This window comes from Diorhabda sublineata, chromosome 10, assembly GCF_026230105.1.
Source record: "Diorhabda sublineata isolate icDioSubl1.1 chromosome 10, icDioSubl1.1, whole genome shotgun sequence".
Classification (NCBI taxonomy): domain Eukaryota; kingdom Metazoa; phylum Arthropoda; class Insecta; order Coleoptera; family Chrysomelidae; genus Diorhabda; species Diorhabda sublineata.
Window position 1 is genome coordinate 6,169,701 of NC_079483.1, and position 19,910 is coordinate 6,189,610.

Consider the following 19,910-nt stretch of genomic DNA (forward strand, 5'->3'; position numbering starts at 1 on the left):
CAAATTAAAATGAATATGGTTGATTAAAACCTTTCGTTGGGTGGGAATATACAAAAAGTTTTATAAGATATCGATGACACTATTGATTCATTATTTTTTATGAAATAAAGATTAGACAGCTCACAATAATTATATATACGAGGGTTGTTACTTAAGTTTCGAGATAGACAGATAAAAACAAATATTTATAATTGTAAATAACTTAATTTTTTTGTTCAAAATATTCCTCATTCAGATTAATACAGTTTGTATGCATTTGAACCAATTTCCGAAGCATTTTTTTCCATTTCGATTGAGGTACCTCCAAAACACGCTTCAATCGCTTTTTAGGATGTAAAAAAACGTTAATTTTTGATTTGCGGGGATAAGAAAAAATATTTGAGTGCCAAAGGGCGAATGATACATCAATTCGATGTTTAAGTGCTGGAATTGTCGTGACGGAAATTGAATCGTCTTCTGCGACTGGTATCCCTGATTTTGTTCAACTCTTCTTGCAAACAAATGCTGGTATATGATAAATCGAGATGGCGCTTCATCGCCAAAAGTTGAAGCGAGTTGAATCGGCACGCTGCTGTTAGTTTAATAAACAACCATCGAAAATATCAAATTTGACATTCACTTTAGTATCGCCGTATCTCAAAACTTAAGTAACAACCCTCGTAAATATATTTTTGAACTATAATTCGAGGTTAACTCAAATAAATTGGTGTTTATCCTTGACAACTTACCGATTTATTTCAAGTTCATTGATCTCAGTCTATTCGAACTACTGCGAAAATGCGGGAAGCTGTTAATTGTAAAATCAACTATCAAAAAAAGGTGTAAATTCCAAGGTAACTGTAAAAGTTCTATCAGTGTATTGCAGATGCAATTAACAAATACGAAACTGTTGTTTTCAGCGGCGGGCGGTTATCTTAAAATGGATCATCAAAAATATGAAATCGAATTAAAAATTAATCGAAAAGAAGAATAATTCAAGTCCAATTATAACTGATACTGATAAAGATGAAAGATTTAATGTCATAAACTTTCAGAATATGCATTATAGAAGCAATAAACAAACTAAAACAATTAAAGTCGAGATAAACAAGAAACGATAAGATATAAAAGTGGAAAAAATGATGAAAGCATCAAGAAGATTAATAAAAATACAAACAAGAAAGTGATGGAAATTTTCGCAAGATAATAGAATAAAAAATTGGCGTCGAGATGGAAATAAATATACAGAAATAGAAGAGGATTTAAGAACTACTACAAAAGAGAAGAAAAATTAAAGGTTATGATTGAAACTGATCAAAAGTGAGGCAAGAATATGGCAGGCAAAACTAGTACTATAAAAATTAATGATAAATAACATATATCACAAGAAGAAGAGTGATTTTTACATCCAGTCTACGAAATAATGTACTGGAGTGCTTTCAAATATTCTGCACTATTCTAAAAGATGCTCTAGAACATTCTGGAATCCTTTATTACTTTATAAACTATTCTGGATTGTTCAAGAAGCATTTATAAAATCAAAACCTCGAATTTTAAGCAAAAAAGAGTTCTTTCTTAATGGGCACTAGACAAATTAGTAATCCAGAATGTTCTGGGATGCTATAGAATGATCTAGAACATTCTGGAATCCTTTACAATTCTGTAGACTATTCTGGATTGTTCTAGAAGCATTTATAAATTCAAAACCACGGATTTTAGGTGGAGATCAAAATCTTTTTCATCGTCATTCAGTAGATAAATATTTCAGTTTGTTTTGGAATGCTGTAGGATGTTCCAAAAACATGCTGAAATCCGTTAGAATTCTGTAGACTATTCTGGATTGTTCTGTAAGCATTATCATATTCAATATCACGCATTTTAGGTGAAGGACAAAATCTTTTTCATCGTCATTGAGTAGATAAATATTTCAGTTTGTTTTGGAATGCTGTAGGATGTTCTAAAACATGCTGGAATCTTTTAGAATTTTATAAACTATTCTGGAATGTTCAAGAAGCATTTATAAAATCAAATCCTCGAATTTTAAGCAAAAAAGAGTTCTTTCTTAAAGGACATTAGACAAATCAGTAAATCAGAATGTTCTGGGATGCTATAGAATGATCTAGAACAATCTGAAATCCGTTAGAATTCTGTAGACTATTCTGGATTGTTCTAGAAAAATTATGATATTCAATATCACGCATTTTAGGTGAAGAACAAAATATTTTTCATCGTCATTGAGTAGATAAATATTTCAGATTGTTTTAGAATGTTATAGGATGTTCTAAAACATGCTGGAATCCTTTATTATTTTATAGACTATTCTGGAATGTTCAAGAAGCATTTATAAATTCAAAACCAAAAATTTTAAGCAAAAAAGGGTTCATTATTAATAGACACTAGACAAATCAGTAATCTATAATGTTCTGGGATGCTATAGAATGATCTAGAATATTCTTGAATGTTACAGAATTCTCTAAACTATTCTAGATTGTTCCAGAAGCATTTATACATTCTATACCTCGCATTTTAGGAAAAGATAAGAATATTTTTAATGGACATTAAATAGATCAAAATTTCGGAATGTTTTGAGATGCTATAGGATCTGGATTGTCCTAGAAGCATTTATAAATTGAAAACCACGCATTTGGGTAAAGAAGAGATTCTTCTTGATTTACATTTATTAGAATAATATTTCAGTATGTTCTAGGATGTTACAGGATGCTCTGTAACATTCTGAAATGCTATAAAATTCTCTAGACTATTCTAGAATGTTCTAGAATCATTTATATATTCAAAACCACGCATTTTAGGTAAAGAAGAGTAACTTTTTGATCAACATCAAATAGATAAATATTTCAGAATGTTTTAGGATGCTATAGGATGCTCTGTAACATTCTGAAATGCCATAAAATTCTCTAGACTATTCTAGAATGTTCTAGAATCATTTATATATTCAAAACTAAGCATTTTAGGTAAAGAAGAGAAACTTTTTGATCGACATCAAATAGATAAATATTTTAGGATGCTATAGAATCTGGAATCTTTTAGAATTATTCTTGATTATTCTAGAATCATTCATATATTGAAAATCACGTATTTTGTATGATTGTTTTGGACTGTTTTGAAAGTTTTTATAATGCAAAAATACGCCCTTCAGGTTACAAATGAAACTTTCTTACTTGATATAAAAGAAAACAAAATTCTGGTACCGGTACAGACTTTTTTTTAAAAGTTTTCCAAAATGGCAATGAGTTACTGAAACCGATGCATTTCCGAAATTTGAAAATCAAATTCTTATATACAAATTTCGTTTTTTTTTTGTACCCATTCTCCCCCTCTTATAACGCGCTTATTTTTTAAGCAATCTAATCTAACAATGGCTATTGTTTCCCAGTAGAAGACATTCATGTCTATCAGCATAAAAATACGATTCAAGGTCAATTCAATAGTCATTTCTATTTTAAATTACGATACAGATAACAATCTTTTAAGTTTAACTAGGAAGACGGTCATTCGGGTCAATTCGCATTGAAATAATGATAGTTTTTAAGGCCTTTTTTGCGTTATACATGTACTATGTACGAAGTTGGTCACAGAGGTGGTCACATACACAAAAATTTTGTAAACAAATATATTTATTCATCAATAAGAATAATAATCGTTAAGCTACTGAAAATAACCGACATCACATCTTCATTGTTGGAAAATTTTCAACCATCTAGTCGTTTTTTCAAGTCTGAGAATAGAAAATTATCCGAAGGGACTAAATCTGGCGTATAGGGTGACGGAAAATAAGGAATATCATTTTTTTCCAAAGCAACAACGACAAGACTGTACAAAATAATGATTAGGCTGTATCGGTATGAGTCTTGGGTACTACTAAGAAGATTACTAGAAAGAAAAGTACTGGGAGTGTAAAAATGAACAATGAGACATGGAGAATAAAGAATGATCAGTGCCCAAAGTGTCAGGTAGTTGAGACATGTGTGCAGAATGAATGCAAGCAGAATTTTCGAGAAAGTACAAATGGAGAGATAAGGAACTAGAAGAAGAACAGGCAAGCCGTGAAAGGAATGGATAGGAGAGGTAACATCAGATTTCAGAAGAGTGGAAAGAAAGATCAGAGGATAGAAACGGATGGAGCAACAAGAATAGAGGAAAAAAATAAAAAATAATGATTTTGAAATAGATTATATGGTTTGTAAAATTTTTAATTGTGAAAAATAATCTAGTATTGGCCTCCAATGACTTCAATGGAGTGTTTATTATTGTCAATAGTTTATTTTTTGGAGATTTTAGTGGTTTAAAACTGATTGATAAAGGTTGATACGACAACAAAATATTTATCAGTTATATTCACTAGTAATTTTAACAGAATTTTCAACGACCTCAAGATTTTTTCAACAATATACAGATGGTTCAAGAACGAACGTGGAGATAGTCGACTTTGTTTTTGTTATCTCGTCACGGTCGCCGGATGGATGAGAGATAATGGAAATATGTATTGACACTCAAAAACAAAAAAATTATTAATTTTTACATAGTTTTTGTTTTGAAAAATCTTCTCGATCAACTCATGAGCACTCAAACCACTTAAAAACACCTCCAGGTGATAGAAATTCACTATCATATGCTTCTTTTGTTAAATTACAAGTTTTGGTTGAAATTTTGCAATGTTTTAAGTGAAATTTCACAACAATTCGATGTTGTAGAAAACCTACTATGACGAAAAACATCTAGAACGCATATTTGACGATGTCATGAGCACTCAAACCACTTAAAAACACCTCCAGGTGATAGAAATTCACTATCATATGCTTCTTTTGTTAAATTACAAGTTTTGGTAGTGATTTTGCAATGTTTTAAGTGAAATTTCACAACAATTCGCTGTTGTAGATAAGCTCCTATGATGAAAAACATCTAAAACGCCTTCTCGATCAACTCATGAGCACTCAAACCACTCAAAAACATCTCCAGGTGATAGAAATTCACTATCACATGCTTCTTTTGTTAAATTACAAGTTTTGGTTTTGAAATTTCGCAATGTTTTAAGTGAAATTCCACAACAATTCGATGTTGTAGAAAACCTACTATGACGAAAAACATCTAGAACGCATATTTGACGATGTCATGAGCACTCAAACCACTTAAAAACACCTCCAGGTGATAGAAATTCACTATCATATGCTTCTTTTGTTAAATTACAAGTTTTGGTAGTGATTTTTAAAAGTTTTAAGTGAAATTTCACAACAATTCGATGTTGTAGAAAAGCTACTATGACGAGAAACATCTAGAATGCATATTTGACCATGTCATGAGCACTCAAACCACTTAAAAACACCTCCAGGTGATAGAAATTCACTATCATATGCTTCTTTTGTTAAATTACAAGTTTTGGTTGAAATTTTGCAATGTTTTAAGTGAAATTTCACAACAATTCGATGTTGTAGATAAGCTCCTATGATGAGAAACATCTAAAACGCCTTCTCGATCAACTCATGAGCACTCAAACCACTCAAAAACATCTCCAGGTGATAGAAATTCACTATCACATGCTTCTTTTGTTAAATTACAAGTTTTGGTTTTGAAATTTCGCAATGTTTTAAGTGAAATTTCACAACAATTCGATGTTGTAGAAAACCTACTATGACGAAAAACATCTAGAACGCATATTTGACGATGTCATGAGCACTCAAACTACTTAAAAACACCTCCAGGTGATAGAAATTCACTATCATATGCTTCTTTTGTTAAATTACAAGTTTTGGTAGTGATTTTTAAAAGTTTTAAGTGAAATTTCACAACAATTCGATGTTGTAGAAAACCTACTATGACGAAAAACATCTAGAACGCATATTTGACGATGTCATGAGCACTCAAACCACTTAAAAACACCTCCAGGTGACAGAAATTCAATGTCATATGCATCTTTTGTAAAATTACAAGTTTTGGTTGTGATTTTTCAAAGTTTTAAGTGAAATTTCACAACAATTCGATGTTGTAGAAAAGCTCCTATGATGAGAAACATCTAAAACGCCTTCTCGATCAACTCATGAGCACTCAAACCACTCAAAAACATCTCCAGGTGATAGAAATTCACTATCACATGCTTCTTTTATTAAATTACAAGTTTTGGTTTTGAAATTTCGCAATGTTTTAAGTGAAATTTCACAACAATTCGATGTTGTAGAAAACCTACTATGACGAAAAACATCTAGAACGCATATTTGACGATGTCATGAGCACTCAAACCACTTAAAAACACCTCCAGGTGATAGAAATTCACTATCATATGCTTCTTTTGTTAAATTACAAGTTTTGGTAGTGATTTTTAAAAGTTTTAAGTGAAATTTCACAACAATTCGATGTTGTAGAAAACCTACTATGACGAAAAACATCTAGAACTCATATTTGACGATGTCATGAGCACTCAAACCACTTAAAAACACCTCCAGGTGACAGAAATTCAATGTCATATGCATCTTTTGTAAAATTACAAGTTTTGGTTTTGAAATTTCGCAATGTTTTAAGTGAAATTTCACAACAATTCGATGTTGTAGAAAACCTACTATGACGAAAAACATCTAGAACGCATATTTGACGATGTCATGAGCACTCAAACCACTTAAAAACACCTCCAGGTGATAGAAATTCACTATCATATGCTTCTTTTGTTAAATTACAAGTTTTGGTAGTGATTTTTAAAAGTTTTAAGTGAAATTTTACAACAATTCGATGTTGTAGAAAACCTACTATGACGAAAAACATCTAGAACGCATATTTGACGATGTCATGAGCACTCAAACCACTTAAAAACACCTCCAGGTGACAGAAATTCAATGTCATATGCATCTTTTGTAAAATTACAAGTTTTGGTTGTGATTTTTCAAAGTTTTAAGTGAAATTTCACAACAATTCGATGTTGTAGAAAAGCTCCTATGATGAGAAACATCTAAAACGCCTTCTCGATCAACTCATGAGCACTCAAACCACTCAAAAACATCTCCAGGTGATAGAAATTCAATGTCATATGCATCTTTTGTAAAATTACAAGTTTTGGTTTTGAAATTTCGCAATGTTTTAAGTGAAATTTCACAACAATTCGATGTTGTAGAAAACCTACTATGACGAAAAACATCTAGAACGCATATTTGACGATGTCATGAGCACTCAAACCACTTAAAAACACCTCCAGGTGATAGAAATTCACTATCATATGCTTCTTTTGTTAAATTACAAGTTTTGGTAGTGATTTTTAAAAGTTTTAAGTGAAATTTCACAACAATTCGATGTTGTAGAAAACCTACTATGACGAAAAACATCTAGAACGCATATTTGACGATGTCATGAGCACTCAAACCACTTAAAAACACCTCCAGGTGATAGAAATTCAATGTCATATGCATCTTTTGTAAAATTACAAGTTTTGGTTGTGATTTTTCAAAGTTTTAAGTGAAATTTCACAACAATTCGATGTTGTAGAAAAGCTCCTATGATGAGAAACATCTAAAACGCCTTCTCGATCAACTCATGAGCACTCAAACCACTCAAAAACATCTCCAGGTGATAGAAATTCAATGTCATATGCATCTTTTGTAAAATTACAAGTTTTGGTTGTGATTTTTCAAAGTTTTAAGTGAAATTTCACAACAATTCGATGTTGTAGAAAAGCTCCTATGACGAGACGCATCTAGAACGTCTTCTCGATGAACTCATACACTTTTTTGATGAATTATACATATTAGTTGATATTAATCAAAGTTTTAAGTGAATATGAACTTCTTCCGAATAAAGAATTGTTTTTGTTACAGTATACACCTTCGCGTATTCTACCGTATACATCGATTTCTTCGAAAAGCCTTTAATATTGGTCAACCAAAAAAAAAACAGTCAGTTATGTGATTGGTATATTCACACCATGTTTGACACCCAATATTTATCGTTATTGCGAATGTACAGGTTTAAATATGCACGTTAGCATTTCTTAATCAAAGGTGTTAACGCCTTTTTTGATATTAAGGTGTGTAGTCATCGCAAATATAAAAAATAAATCGGAAAAATCAACACATTTGCCTGAGATTTTACACGATTGAGTTGTCAACTCACTTCCAAAGGTTAAATAATTGACGATGATTAATATTTCCGAAAATACTGGTTGTTTATACAATTTTTGAATAATTGTTAAGTGAATTGTTTTATTTTTTAATTAAAATCAGAAACCGTAGGGCTATAAAGTAATCATTACCTTCAAAATATAATTAACGAACACCTTGAATTTATACTCAGATTTTTTTTTTCATTTTTACACACAATCGTTTTTTTTACAAATGGATTTCAACTTTCGTTTCCAACATTACTTCAGTTAACAGTATATTGACCTTTTAATTCGATTTAGTTATAGTTCTACGGTATTCCATTGTCTATTTACTTTAGATTCAGTGAAGGTTTCGGCGTTGAATAAAAAAAAATCATTAATCTACCTCTATACGTATAAATCGAAAATTCGATTCATAATTTAGAATAAAGCCTTTCCAATCATCTTCTAACCGAAGATTTCGGACCAATTTCAATTAAACTAGATGAAAAACGCGATGGAAAAAGGGCGGGAGTACCACAAGGAGTAGTACCAGAGGTACCCAACCAGTAACGATAACAATAAAACTCCAGGAAGTCATGAATGTAAAAGATTACCATGAACGAAGAATATTCTACGAAAATATACCAGAATAAAACGTTAAGACCACCAAGGTCAAATACCTGAGATTCATACTGAACCAAGGACTGACTCTTTGCGCATCTAGAGACTTAAGTCGCTGAAAGAAGCGTGAAAACCAGGAAAATATCAACCTGTGGCAAGAAATGAACGCCATTTGGTACATCAACATCCAGCAGATTTATCCAGAGTTGGACAAAAAGGAATAAACCACCAGAAAGCAGAAAAAACAGCAGGGAAGACAAATATAAGAAAATGAACAAAGAAAAGAAGGAAATAGGAAATATCTCGAGTAGGGATAGCAAGTCTATAAGGAATTCACCTCTCCTAGAAGCTGCGGATAATACAGACGAGTAGAGTGCATGGACTATCCTGTGGAAAAGAAAAGGATAACTGCTAAACCAGCGGATGGAGGATGAAGAGCCAGCAGCACAGAAAATTGACAAACTTGTCGAAAGAGATGTGTGGGTAGATGGAAACTTTTTCCGGTTTGCAATTATGCAACCAGCTTAACATTTTTTTTTAATTATGATTCTGTACATGTCGTTCATCTATATATTCTTGAAATTAGGACTCTTCTGTTTCAAAATTAGTTTTTTTTAATAAGTTTTTAAAAGTTTATCTGAATGTTCTTGATTCTTAGACCTTTTGATATGGAACGGAATTTAATACGCGAAAAAAATCTAAAAAAACGACAAATAATTTGATTGATTAAGTACTGCTATATATTTGAGATGTAAAGACTAAGGAAAAATTGATTTAGAGCATTATCTATTTTGATTTTATTCTTATTTTTATATTCATGATGTAGGTGATCTCTTGATTAATATAAATACTCAAACTGTCCTTGTCAATATAATATTTTGAGAAAGACTTAAAGAAAAGTCGAAACGAAATTTTTTCTTTAAAAAATTATTGAAAAAATTCAATTTTAAAACAGGAAAGACCTAAAATCAAGAACATTTTGATGCATAAAAATCAAAATTAGTCCAAATTTCAATATTTATCTGTACACAAATTTATATTATTCTAAATGGAACACTCTGTATTTCATTGTAAAATTACATTTAAAAATTGTCGATTTTTGATTTATTCGAATTTTTTAAAAACAAGCTCCTTGAAATTATTAAAATACATAAGGAAATGTCTATAAGTCCTTTTAAAAAAAGTCTTAGCCACAGTTGAGCAGGACTGAGCAGTAAGTCCTGCTATACGATATCGCGCAAGCTAAGTTTGTTCTCCAGCCGATTTTTGGCTCAATTTAACGTAATTCATCTCGATCATCCATCGTACACCCCTGATTTAACGACTGTGGATTTATTTCTGTTTTCCTGCATGGAGAAAATCGTAAAAGGGGACATTTGCCCGGAAGACGCTTGCTAATAAGTCAAAATGTACAAATTTATATTATTTTAAATGGAACACCCTATATTTTATTCTAAAATTACTTAAATAACGTCGGTTTTTGATTTAAGTGAATTTTTTAGAGAAAAAGTCCTTGAAATTATTAAAATACATGAGGAAGCGTCCCCCACCCTACCCGATGCTACGTGATTTTCTTCAAAAATAAATATTTAGTAATAATTATTTTTTAAACAATGCATTCATGATTTTTCTCGAAAAATTAAACTTTGTGTGCCAAATAATATCATTTTCTTTAATAAAATTTCAAAAACTGCCTTCCCCCGTCACGTGGCTTAGTCCAACCCCCCCCTCACTATTGATGGTTTATGGACGTTTCCTAAGTATAATTCCATACAAAATAATCCTTCAAAAGATCCGATACCTACAATTCCCTTGGATTTTCAATGCGAACTTTTAATAAGCATTAAATCATAATCGATTTCGATTTAGTCACCCTGTATAACGAATATTTAACCGCAAATCACTACAAATCGTTTCCCCCCTTCAGTGACTGTATTAATTAGAAGATTTTTTACGACAAAACCAAACTTTTGATATTAAATGTTTTCAAAATACTTGGAATTTGGAATTTACTTAGGATGAGGTTAGAATATCATTTTTCTTTTTTATTTATAGGCTGATAATTCAAAAACGAGATCTAGTACGAGAAAATTTATTCAAATTTCTAACATTAGTTTAATTTCTTACCTAAATTTTAATTATACACCCTGTATATTCCTCTAGAAATGTCACAATTTTGATTATTTAATGTTTAATTAAATACTTCATTTAGACGCATCAATATTATTAAATTACTCAAAATACAGTCTAATATTCTTGCCAATCTCGAAAGAATAATTTTTTATGATTTTTCCTTCGTGTGTATTCGTCGGCATATAAATCAAGGTCAAGTGGAGGGGGCGCGTTAGTTTCATCTCTTCCATCTTTGAAATTAGGCCTGTTAATGCTTGGAAAATAATTTAAAGGATAATAATCCCCCGGAGATTTATTTTTTACATCTACTTTATTCTTTGTCTCGAATTTCCTACCAAAAAAATGTCTGTATAAGTTTAATTGGATCTAAATACATTGAATCCATGTTTGAAATACGAAAGATGGGATTTAATATAATTTTCAGTACATAAATTTACGTTTTTTATTGCAATATACTTTGCAAATAGTCTGACCAAAACTTTTATTTCAGTATAAAAAATACGATGCATCTTTAGAGTCAAAATATTTGTACACCCCATCTTTAATTTCAGCGTCGCTGTTAAATCTTTTATCCTTTAAACTGATCTTCAATTTTGCAAACAAAAAATAGTCGAACGAAGCCAGATCAGGGCTACAAGGTGGATATTCAATCGCCACGTTCTACAGCCTCGATATTTTTTCAAAAATTGTCATGTTCATGATTGTATTTGACACATTAGCAGTCCCAAAATATTGTAGCCATCATTTTTTTGGTGCTTTCCGTGACCTTTGCTTTCTTTGGAAAGAGCTTTCGTTTCTAATGTTACTTCATGGATATTTTTTAGATCTTGGATCGGATTGGAATTACGATTGATTGGATTACACTTGGTCCTTCCCAATCAGAGGACCTCCCGCATTTGCGTCATCTTCTAATGATTCTCGTCCCCAGTCCAACTTAGAACAATGTTGAATTGTTGAAAATGATCGACACAAATCACCATAAACTCAATTAGAAACATTTTCTAAAACAACTTGACTGATTGGTCGTTCGAGTTCTGCCATAACAAAACGGATCCAAGCAGCAAGTTTAAACTTTGTATAAAACTTGTCACTGACACGTGCATGAAGATTTTTTCGAACGCACTTACTATATGACGTCAAGACCTCAAGAAAGTGTCAAAAATAGTAGATAAATAGATGCGCGGTACTTGAAGAGGCCTCACAGAAAGAAATCACTAGATGTCAAGTCAAATGACCTTCCGGGGTCACTCCAGAATCCTTGTCTGCCTATCCATTCGCCAAAATGAACCTTAAGGTACTCCCGCGGCGAATCTCCATAATAAATATCAAATTAGGAAAAAACCATCACCTTCAAAGTATCCACTAGTTTTAAGGGCGATTTTAGTCAGTTTATTTTGTATATTATTAAGGATTGATATAATTTTTCTTACCCCTTCCACCACTGATTACTCTGGAATGAATTGAACAAATCTCCAAATCCGAAAGGCTTGGAATTGATACCAAACGTTGAGGAAAAATCGAAATCCGGATTGAACGGATTGAGCGGACCACCGAATCCACCCGCTTTCACATCCACAATTCCATCGGGCAGAAAACCTTGGAAAGGCGAAATAGGTTTTTGGGTATCATCTGATTTATCGGATTCGGTTTTAACATCCGATTCGGGTTTTGATACTACAACTGGTTTTTGTTCGGAACTAGCAGCCGGAGGATCTCTATAATTTTTACCCAGGGGTTCTCTATCGGAATCGTCGTCTTCTAGAGATATATCATCTTCGACCGCTCGTCTATTATTAACCAAAGGATTACCCCAATCCCAGTTCACTCGATACGGTTCTTGTTGTAATTCGTGGAAAAGACTGAGATCTCTGAAACAAATAGCAAAATGAACAAAAAAAAAGCACAAGCTAGTCGCTAGGAATATTGGAAATAGAAAGTTACGTATTTGATAGGCTTTCATTCCTTTCAAGTCTTTCATTGTTCATTGTTCAAGTTTAGATTTACTTCATAGCTCTTGGTTTCCTACAAACTTGTCCTACTTGAAATAACCACGAACCGATGTCCTTTGGAAAGCTTAACTTGAACCTTTCGACGAATCAGTATATGATTCTTAACCAGCCAAAAAAGAAGAAACTACAATCATATGGTTCCAGCGAAGACATCAGTCATCGCGTCAAAGATATCCAGCAGCTATTCTTCCGTGAAGCTGCAGATTTGATCATCCCTCAGGCCACTACTGCAGGTACAGTTTTATCCAACTCGTGGTTCAATGGACCTCCATTCTAGGAAGGTGAAGGAAGGTTGGAAATCGTGGCAACTTTAGGATCTAGGACCGTTAAGCCATGAGCCGTCTCGGCAGCCTTGGGCTTCCTTCTCTTTTTTCCGCACCAACGATGTTGCGGCGTTGGGACTTATTAAAAGCTTCGCCATAGGTAGTTTGAGAGTAGTAGGATTAAATGGTCCCAATTTGCTTGAAACCCAGGATGTACCATGGTTTTTGCGCTTGCAGGGCTTTGTTTCCTGCAAACTTGTCCTACTTGAAATAACCACAAACCGATGTCCTTTGGAAAGCTTAACTTGAACCTTTCGACGAATCAGTATATGATTCTTAACCAGCCAAAAAAGAAGAAACTACAATCATATAGTTCCAGCGAAGACATCAGTCATCGCGTCAAAGATATCCAGCAGCTGTTCTGCCATGAAGCTGAGGATTCGATCATCCCTCAGGCCACTACCGCTGGTACAGTTTTATCCAACTCGTGGTTCAAAACATCCTAGGAAGATGAAGGAGGGTTGGAGGTCGTTACAACTTTAGGATCCAGGACCGTTAAGCCATGAGTCTTGGAAGCCTTGGGCTTCCTTCTCTTTTTTCCGCACCAACGATGTTGCGGCGTTGGGACTTGTTAAAAGCTTCGCCATAGGTAGTTTGTATGTAGGAAGATTCAATGGATTCTGTTTGCTTAAAACCCTCGAGGAAAGCTCAGGATGTACCATGGTTCTTGCGCTTGCAGCGCCCTCGAAATTTTGTTCACGACTCCTGATTAGGTTAGGTTAAATGAACCGTTCCTGGGCCCCCTAACCAATGTGAAGGTCCAACGGCTCCTCGAGGGGGTCTAGATTCATTTATTTAATCATTAGTAATGAAATTAGGGAATTTGAAGGGCAATTCCTATCCAAAACTCAAAAATAAAAACGATTATTCATTTGTAGATCTTTCCAAAGTTTTAGACGTACTCGATTTCTTGGAATACGTTGTGAAAGGTTTCGAAGATTATTACCGTGTTGTTTTTACATTATGTGATCTATGTAGAGCATTTGACTGCATCTACATCTAATTAGCTCAACAATCCGTTATTGAATAAAGTTAAATTAATTTATTTCACAACTTTTATATAAAACATAAAATTGTTTATATTAGTACGGTCAATATTACTGAATATTTCATTAAATTTTCATAAATGTAGATTCCGAAACACACTGTATACTGTATAATAGTTAGAAATATGAAAAAAATTCATTTACAGACTTTATTGGTTTATATGTTTCCTTTAGGTGATTTCTAGTTGAATAAATTAATAAGTACCCAAATAGAGGTTCCACTATAATAAAAAAAAATGATAATGCACTTCCTTTGCTTTAATAGACAATTTTAATGTGAATTTTAAAGGTAAGCACTTAAAAAGCAATTCAAATTCGGTGTAATATACAGGGATTCCTATTTTAAAAAATTAACTATTTGGTTCGCAAAAAAATAAAAAATTTACGACAAAAATATAAAAATTTTTGTTACTACTAACACAGAATGAGAAGTTGTTTTTTGTGTAAAAAAAATCCGATACACAACTGTTAATATACGAGGGGAATTCATAAAATAAGACACGTTTTGTAAAAATAAATAATAAATAAAAGAAAATAAAACTATTATTTTTTGTGGGTTTCCTCAAAGTGAAAATCATTAGATATAAAATCGGTATTGTAGTTTTTCGGGTACTTATTGATCCCAAAAAAAAAAAATTGTGAAAGTTGTCACCATAAGATACAAATTCATAAATCATTAAGTGATTTTCATACTAACCTATTTCAATTATACTGTCTAACGATACGTTTCGATAGCCAAGTTATCGTCTTCAGAGAAAGAAGATAAACAGTTTTAATATACGAGGATTATCCCAGAAGTACCTAACCCAACTAATAAAACACAAAATCTTTTTCCAGCGATATTCACTACGTTTGATTCACTTTTTATAATAAGAATCGTCAAGCTCCTCAAAATACCAGACATCACATCTTCTTTGCTAGAAAATCTTTGACCACCGAATCATTTTGTCAAATCTAGGAAGAGAAAAAACTCTCAGGGGACTAAATCTGGCGAATAGGGTGTACGGGGTAGCAATTCAAACTTTAATTCATTAATTTTGGCCATTGCAATAGCGGATATGTCAGCTGGTGCATTGTCTTTATGAAACAGCACGTTTCTGCTTGATTTCTTCGCTCAAACTTTGCAATAAGTTCGCAAAATATTCGCCGATTATAGTTTTTGGCTTTAAAACACTCACTGGAAACATCTTCACGCTTTCTCGTGTCCAAATTTTGAGTTAATATGAGTAGAATGTTTAAATTGTACCAAAAATGTTCACCAAGAACACGTCCTAGTTAAAACATGACGAGAAAACATCGAATTGTACAAACACGATCCCCGATGTTTGGACGAAACTTGGAATAGCACCAACGTCTCTTTAAGAAAACCAAAATCTAATCAAACGGAAAATCTTGCCGATATCGAGTTTTTACATATCCTCTGACTGGTTAATCACGAGTTTGTAGAACCTGGAACAACCATGAACACCAAATTATATCTGGAAATCCTCAAACGAGAAGAAATACTGTCTTTAGTGAGTCCAGTTGGACATCGTAGGTAACTGGAAGTTCCACCAGGATAATAACTCCAATCCTTACTACCTTTATCGTCTCCTATTACAAAGTTAAATGAAGACTACTGAATTCTATTTAGCATTAATTTATGAACGTCTTGTTTCCTGTATTGAATCCCTCTGTCTCCTCATTTCTTCATTTTGGATCTTATATCTCAAACACTTTCATTTGCTCTTTGTATTATTTTAACTTATTTAGAAGAGGAAAACTTTTCGTAAAACTCTCGTAGAGTTCCTATTCATTAGTTTAGTATGTTTTAAAATGTCTTCCCAAGATTCAGGAACCTTTTGCAAAAGCAAAGCGACTGATCTGCCGAAGACGTCACTTATTATCGACAAACGTTGGGTACTGATTCGGAAAGCTTATTCAAAATACACCCTAATATAGCTTCGAGTATTTCCTTCATAGTCCAGTCAAAATAGTCCAGTGCAGTTACCATCAAGTTAACCAGATTTCAATAAGATCTACTCATTTTTCTGGGGAATGGAATGCATGCATTGATGTCTCAAATCGTATTATTCAAATGCTAAACGGAGTGCTACTAAACTAGCAGTAGAATTTGGAGTAGGCAAGACTATAATTTCTAATTGGGCATCATCGTCTGAGTGAACTTTTTTTACAAGAAAGAGTTGTGCAACTGAGCAATGGCGTCCGCCAGTTGACAATAGCTGTAGAGCAATTATCTTCAAATAAATCTGCGGTACAAGCTTATCTGGATGAAATCGGTAAATCAAAAAATCCGATCAGTTTAACAACGGGTCCGTCAAGGCTATTAAACGTTTTAATAAAGCAAACAAGTTGCCGAATAAGGCAATTTTGTTCATTGACAACCTTCCAATGCTACACTCTGATACAGCCTGCGGACCAAGGGGTTCTCCAAGCAATTAAATTAGCCTATCATAAGAAATTTCTTCCTACAGCCATTGAAGGAGATTCTAAACTAACTTTAATTGAAAAAAATCAAGAAAGTGACAGTGAAAGATGTAGATTACTGGTCAGCTGAGGCATGGAATACAGTTACTGATCAGGTTGTTAGAAATGTCTTGGAGGAAGCTGTGGAATTGATTCGTTAGATGACAGTTCTGGCCAAGGATCTGCTTCAAATGGTGAGAGAAATTCCCGGTTGTGGAGAACCAAACGATGAGTGGATGGCACAAGATCTGGAAGATCCACGTAGAGCTTGCTGACGAGTACATAGCAGCTGCAGTGAACCGCTTAGAAGCGGAAACCGAGAGCAGCGGCCTTGCTCTATGTCTACAACTGTTGATCTCTGTGTTTACGCAGCTTCAAACAAGTTTTATTCTTTGAAGCAATTGAAATTGACCGACATGAAGAACCGTTCGCAAACTTAGTGATGTAATACAATGTTGTGATACCCCAATAAATAGTAAGTCTGTTCAAAATGATGTTCTATTGAGGACCCGAACATTAGCCTTGATTTTTTTTTTGATTGATTTGATTTTTTAAACATATTCCAATTTCAATTCGATTTTGGTAATACTTTTTGATACAAACATGAAATAAAATTCATTTGGAAACACCGAGAAAATAATGTTTTAGTATTTTGATACACCCTGTATTAAATTCAATGAATATTAACCTAATAAATAAAGTTCCAGAATTTTCACTACTTTTCGAATAATTTGGCCGTAGTAATTTCTTTTAGATTGTACAGGGTATTCAATTTGTTACGATTTTTATGGGAACTTAAATACCCCGTGGAACACATACCAGCCCTGTATTATTGTAATTGGGGATTCAAGATGATTCTAAATACGCGATAGAATATACAGTGATTCATTTGAAGAAATTTGGTACACCCTGTAAGATTGTGAAGAAAGTTTACAATCACTCAAATTTTCGAATCGATATCTCGAAGTGTATCACATTAATCAATCACTCTGTATAATTTATTAAAGTAAAAGAAATTTTTTTTGTACACAAAGAATAGAAGCTTACCCGTATATATCAGATTTCACTGCTCGTACGAAAAATAACCCACTCAAAACGAATAATGCACGAATTAGCATTTTGAGCGAAAGTTTGTTTAGAAAATAAAAATTTATTTCAATAACCGCTTCAAATAATGTTTCGCTCGTCGACTAACAAACTTTTCGCGAAAGAGCCGCCATATATAAACATGGCCGGATGGTGGGGCACCGTTCGTCGGTGAAGAGATAACACCGTTAGGTCGATGTTTGTTCGGCTCTTCTTTCTAGAAGGTGAACGATGTTAAGTATGTAGTTCATACACCTACGATGAAAGTCAGTTTTTTTTTCATTATCGTTGTTTTTTTTTATACTTATCTCTCGAGATGCATCTGATAGTCTAGAGAAACTTTTCCACAATATCAACGTTCCCGTAGATATTTACTCGTACGTTTATTTTTATTTAAAGTTGAAATACTACCGGGTAACTTGAAATTTGTTTGGAGAAAAAATGAATTAAATTTATGTATTAAACGCAATTATTGAAATGGAGAAAGAGAGAGGTGAAATTTTGAAAAAAAAAATATTTTTTTTAACAAAAAATTAGTGTAGAAAAAACAATTATGACATAAATCAGTGATGGATTTACGCCTAGGCTAAACCCGGACCTAGGGTGGCAAAATTTTTGATATAACAACATTTTAAAAACGAAAAAAATAAAGACAGTCACAAGATTTTCAGTTTTTTTTAAGATATATTATATTATTTTGGTATTTATTCAAATGTCAGAAATTCTATTAATAAAATAAATAATTTTTAATTTTCACATTATGGAGTATACGAGGAGCATCAAAAATACAATTCGCCATGATTTTAATGCCTAAAAAATCTATGAGGACTGTTTTTTTTTCAACCCCCGATAGGCTGTAAATAAAAAACAAGTTCATATGAAACAATAATTTTATTACCAAAAGATTGGTCATTAAGGAAGAGATTGAAACATTTTTAATATCTGTGGACAAGCTTTTCAATACCCTCTTCAAAGAAAGTTGAATGAATTCAAGTAGAGTACAAAACAGACGTTGAAACTTCTGGAAATGGTAAATTTGCGGTATTTTTTAACCATTCTGTTAACTCGTTGAACCATGTCATCTGAAACGATAGATTCGCGTCCTTGGCCATCTTTCAACTTTCGAAACCATTCCCGCACAACACCATTCACTCATGAAGTTTTCCCCATATACTCGACTCATTTTCCGATGGATTTCTGCAGTACTATGACCTTCAGTCTGTAGAAAACGAATCACACTTCGCAATTCATACTTGGCGGGATCATTAATAATGGCGGACATGTTTACGTGGCTGTCGCACAACGCCGACTGACTCTTAAATGTCAACAATGGCGGAGTGAGTAGTGCGAGAGATTCGCAGTCGCCTACAGCCTGGCCGAGGGACATCATTTTTGATTTTTTTTTGGAATTTCTTGCTTTTTGTATACATTTTCTTATTTTTTGGATTTTTTATTTGTATACATTTTTTTGTATACTTCTTTTTGTTTTTTGTATATATTTTTTGATTTTTTGCACACATTTTTTTATTTTTTGGAAATGTTTCTTGCATACATTTTGTATTTATGTTCTGAAAATTTTTTTTCTTATATGTATATTTTTTATTTTGTATACATTTTTAATTTTTTTATATACACTTTTTTTTTTGGAATATCTTGTTTTATGTAATTATGTTTCTTTGAACATTTTTTGTTTTTTTGTATATATTTTTTGTTTTTTTTTTGTATACATTTTTTTTTGTTTAGAATTCTGTTTTTTATGTACATTTTTTTATTTTTTTTGGAAATTTTTGTTTTTATGTATACATTTTTTGTTTTTTAATATATATTTTGTTGTTTTTTTGTATTTATTTTTTTACCTTCTGGGAATTTGTTTTTCCAATGCATTTTCTCTTTATTTAGGAATTTTTTGTTTTTTGTTTACATTTTTTTGGAATTCTCTGCTCCTTGTATACATTTTCTCATTTTTTGGGAATTTTTTGTATTTTTGTGTATATCTTCTTTATTTTTTTCGGTTTTTTTGTGTTTTTGTATACATTCTTTTATTTTTTTGGAATGTTTTGTTTTTTGTATATATTTTCTTTATTTTTTTGAATTTTTTCATTTTTTTTTTCTATACATTTTTCTATTTTTATGGATATTTTGACTTAATTTCTTTAAAAAATCCCTACTG

The 19,910-nt window shown here is 32.4% G+C and overlaps 1 protein-coding gene across 1 annotated transcript in view; it reads right to left on the minus strand.

Annotated features, from left to right (window-relative positions):
* Window positions 1–18,089, minus strand: part of LOC130449991 (transforming growth factor-beta-induced protein ig-h3) — a 52,079-nt gene extending 33,990 nt beyond the window's left edge. Inside the window, exons 1-2 of the mRNA XM_056788150.1 lie at window positions 17,702–18,089; window positions 12,241–12,678 (exon numbers count right to left, since the gene is read on the minus strand). Coding sequence (XP_056644128.1) covers window positions 12,241–12,678; window positions 17,702–17,772 — 509 coding nt within the window. The 5' untranslated portion in view covers window positions 17,773–18,089. The remainder of the gene's footprint in view (window positions 1–12,240; window positions 12,679–17,701) is intronic.
* Window positions 18,090–19,910: the final 1,821 nt, after the last annotated feature.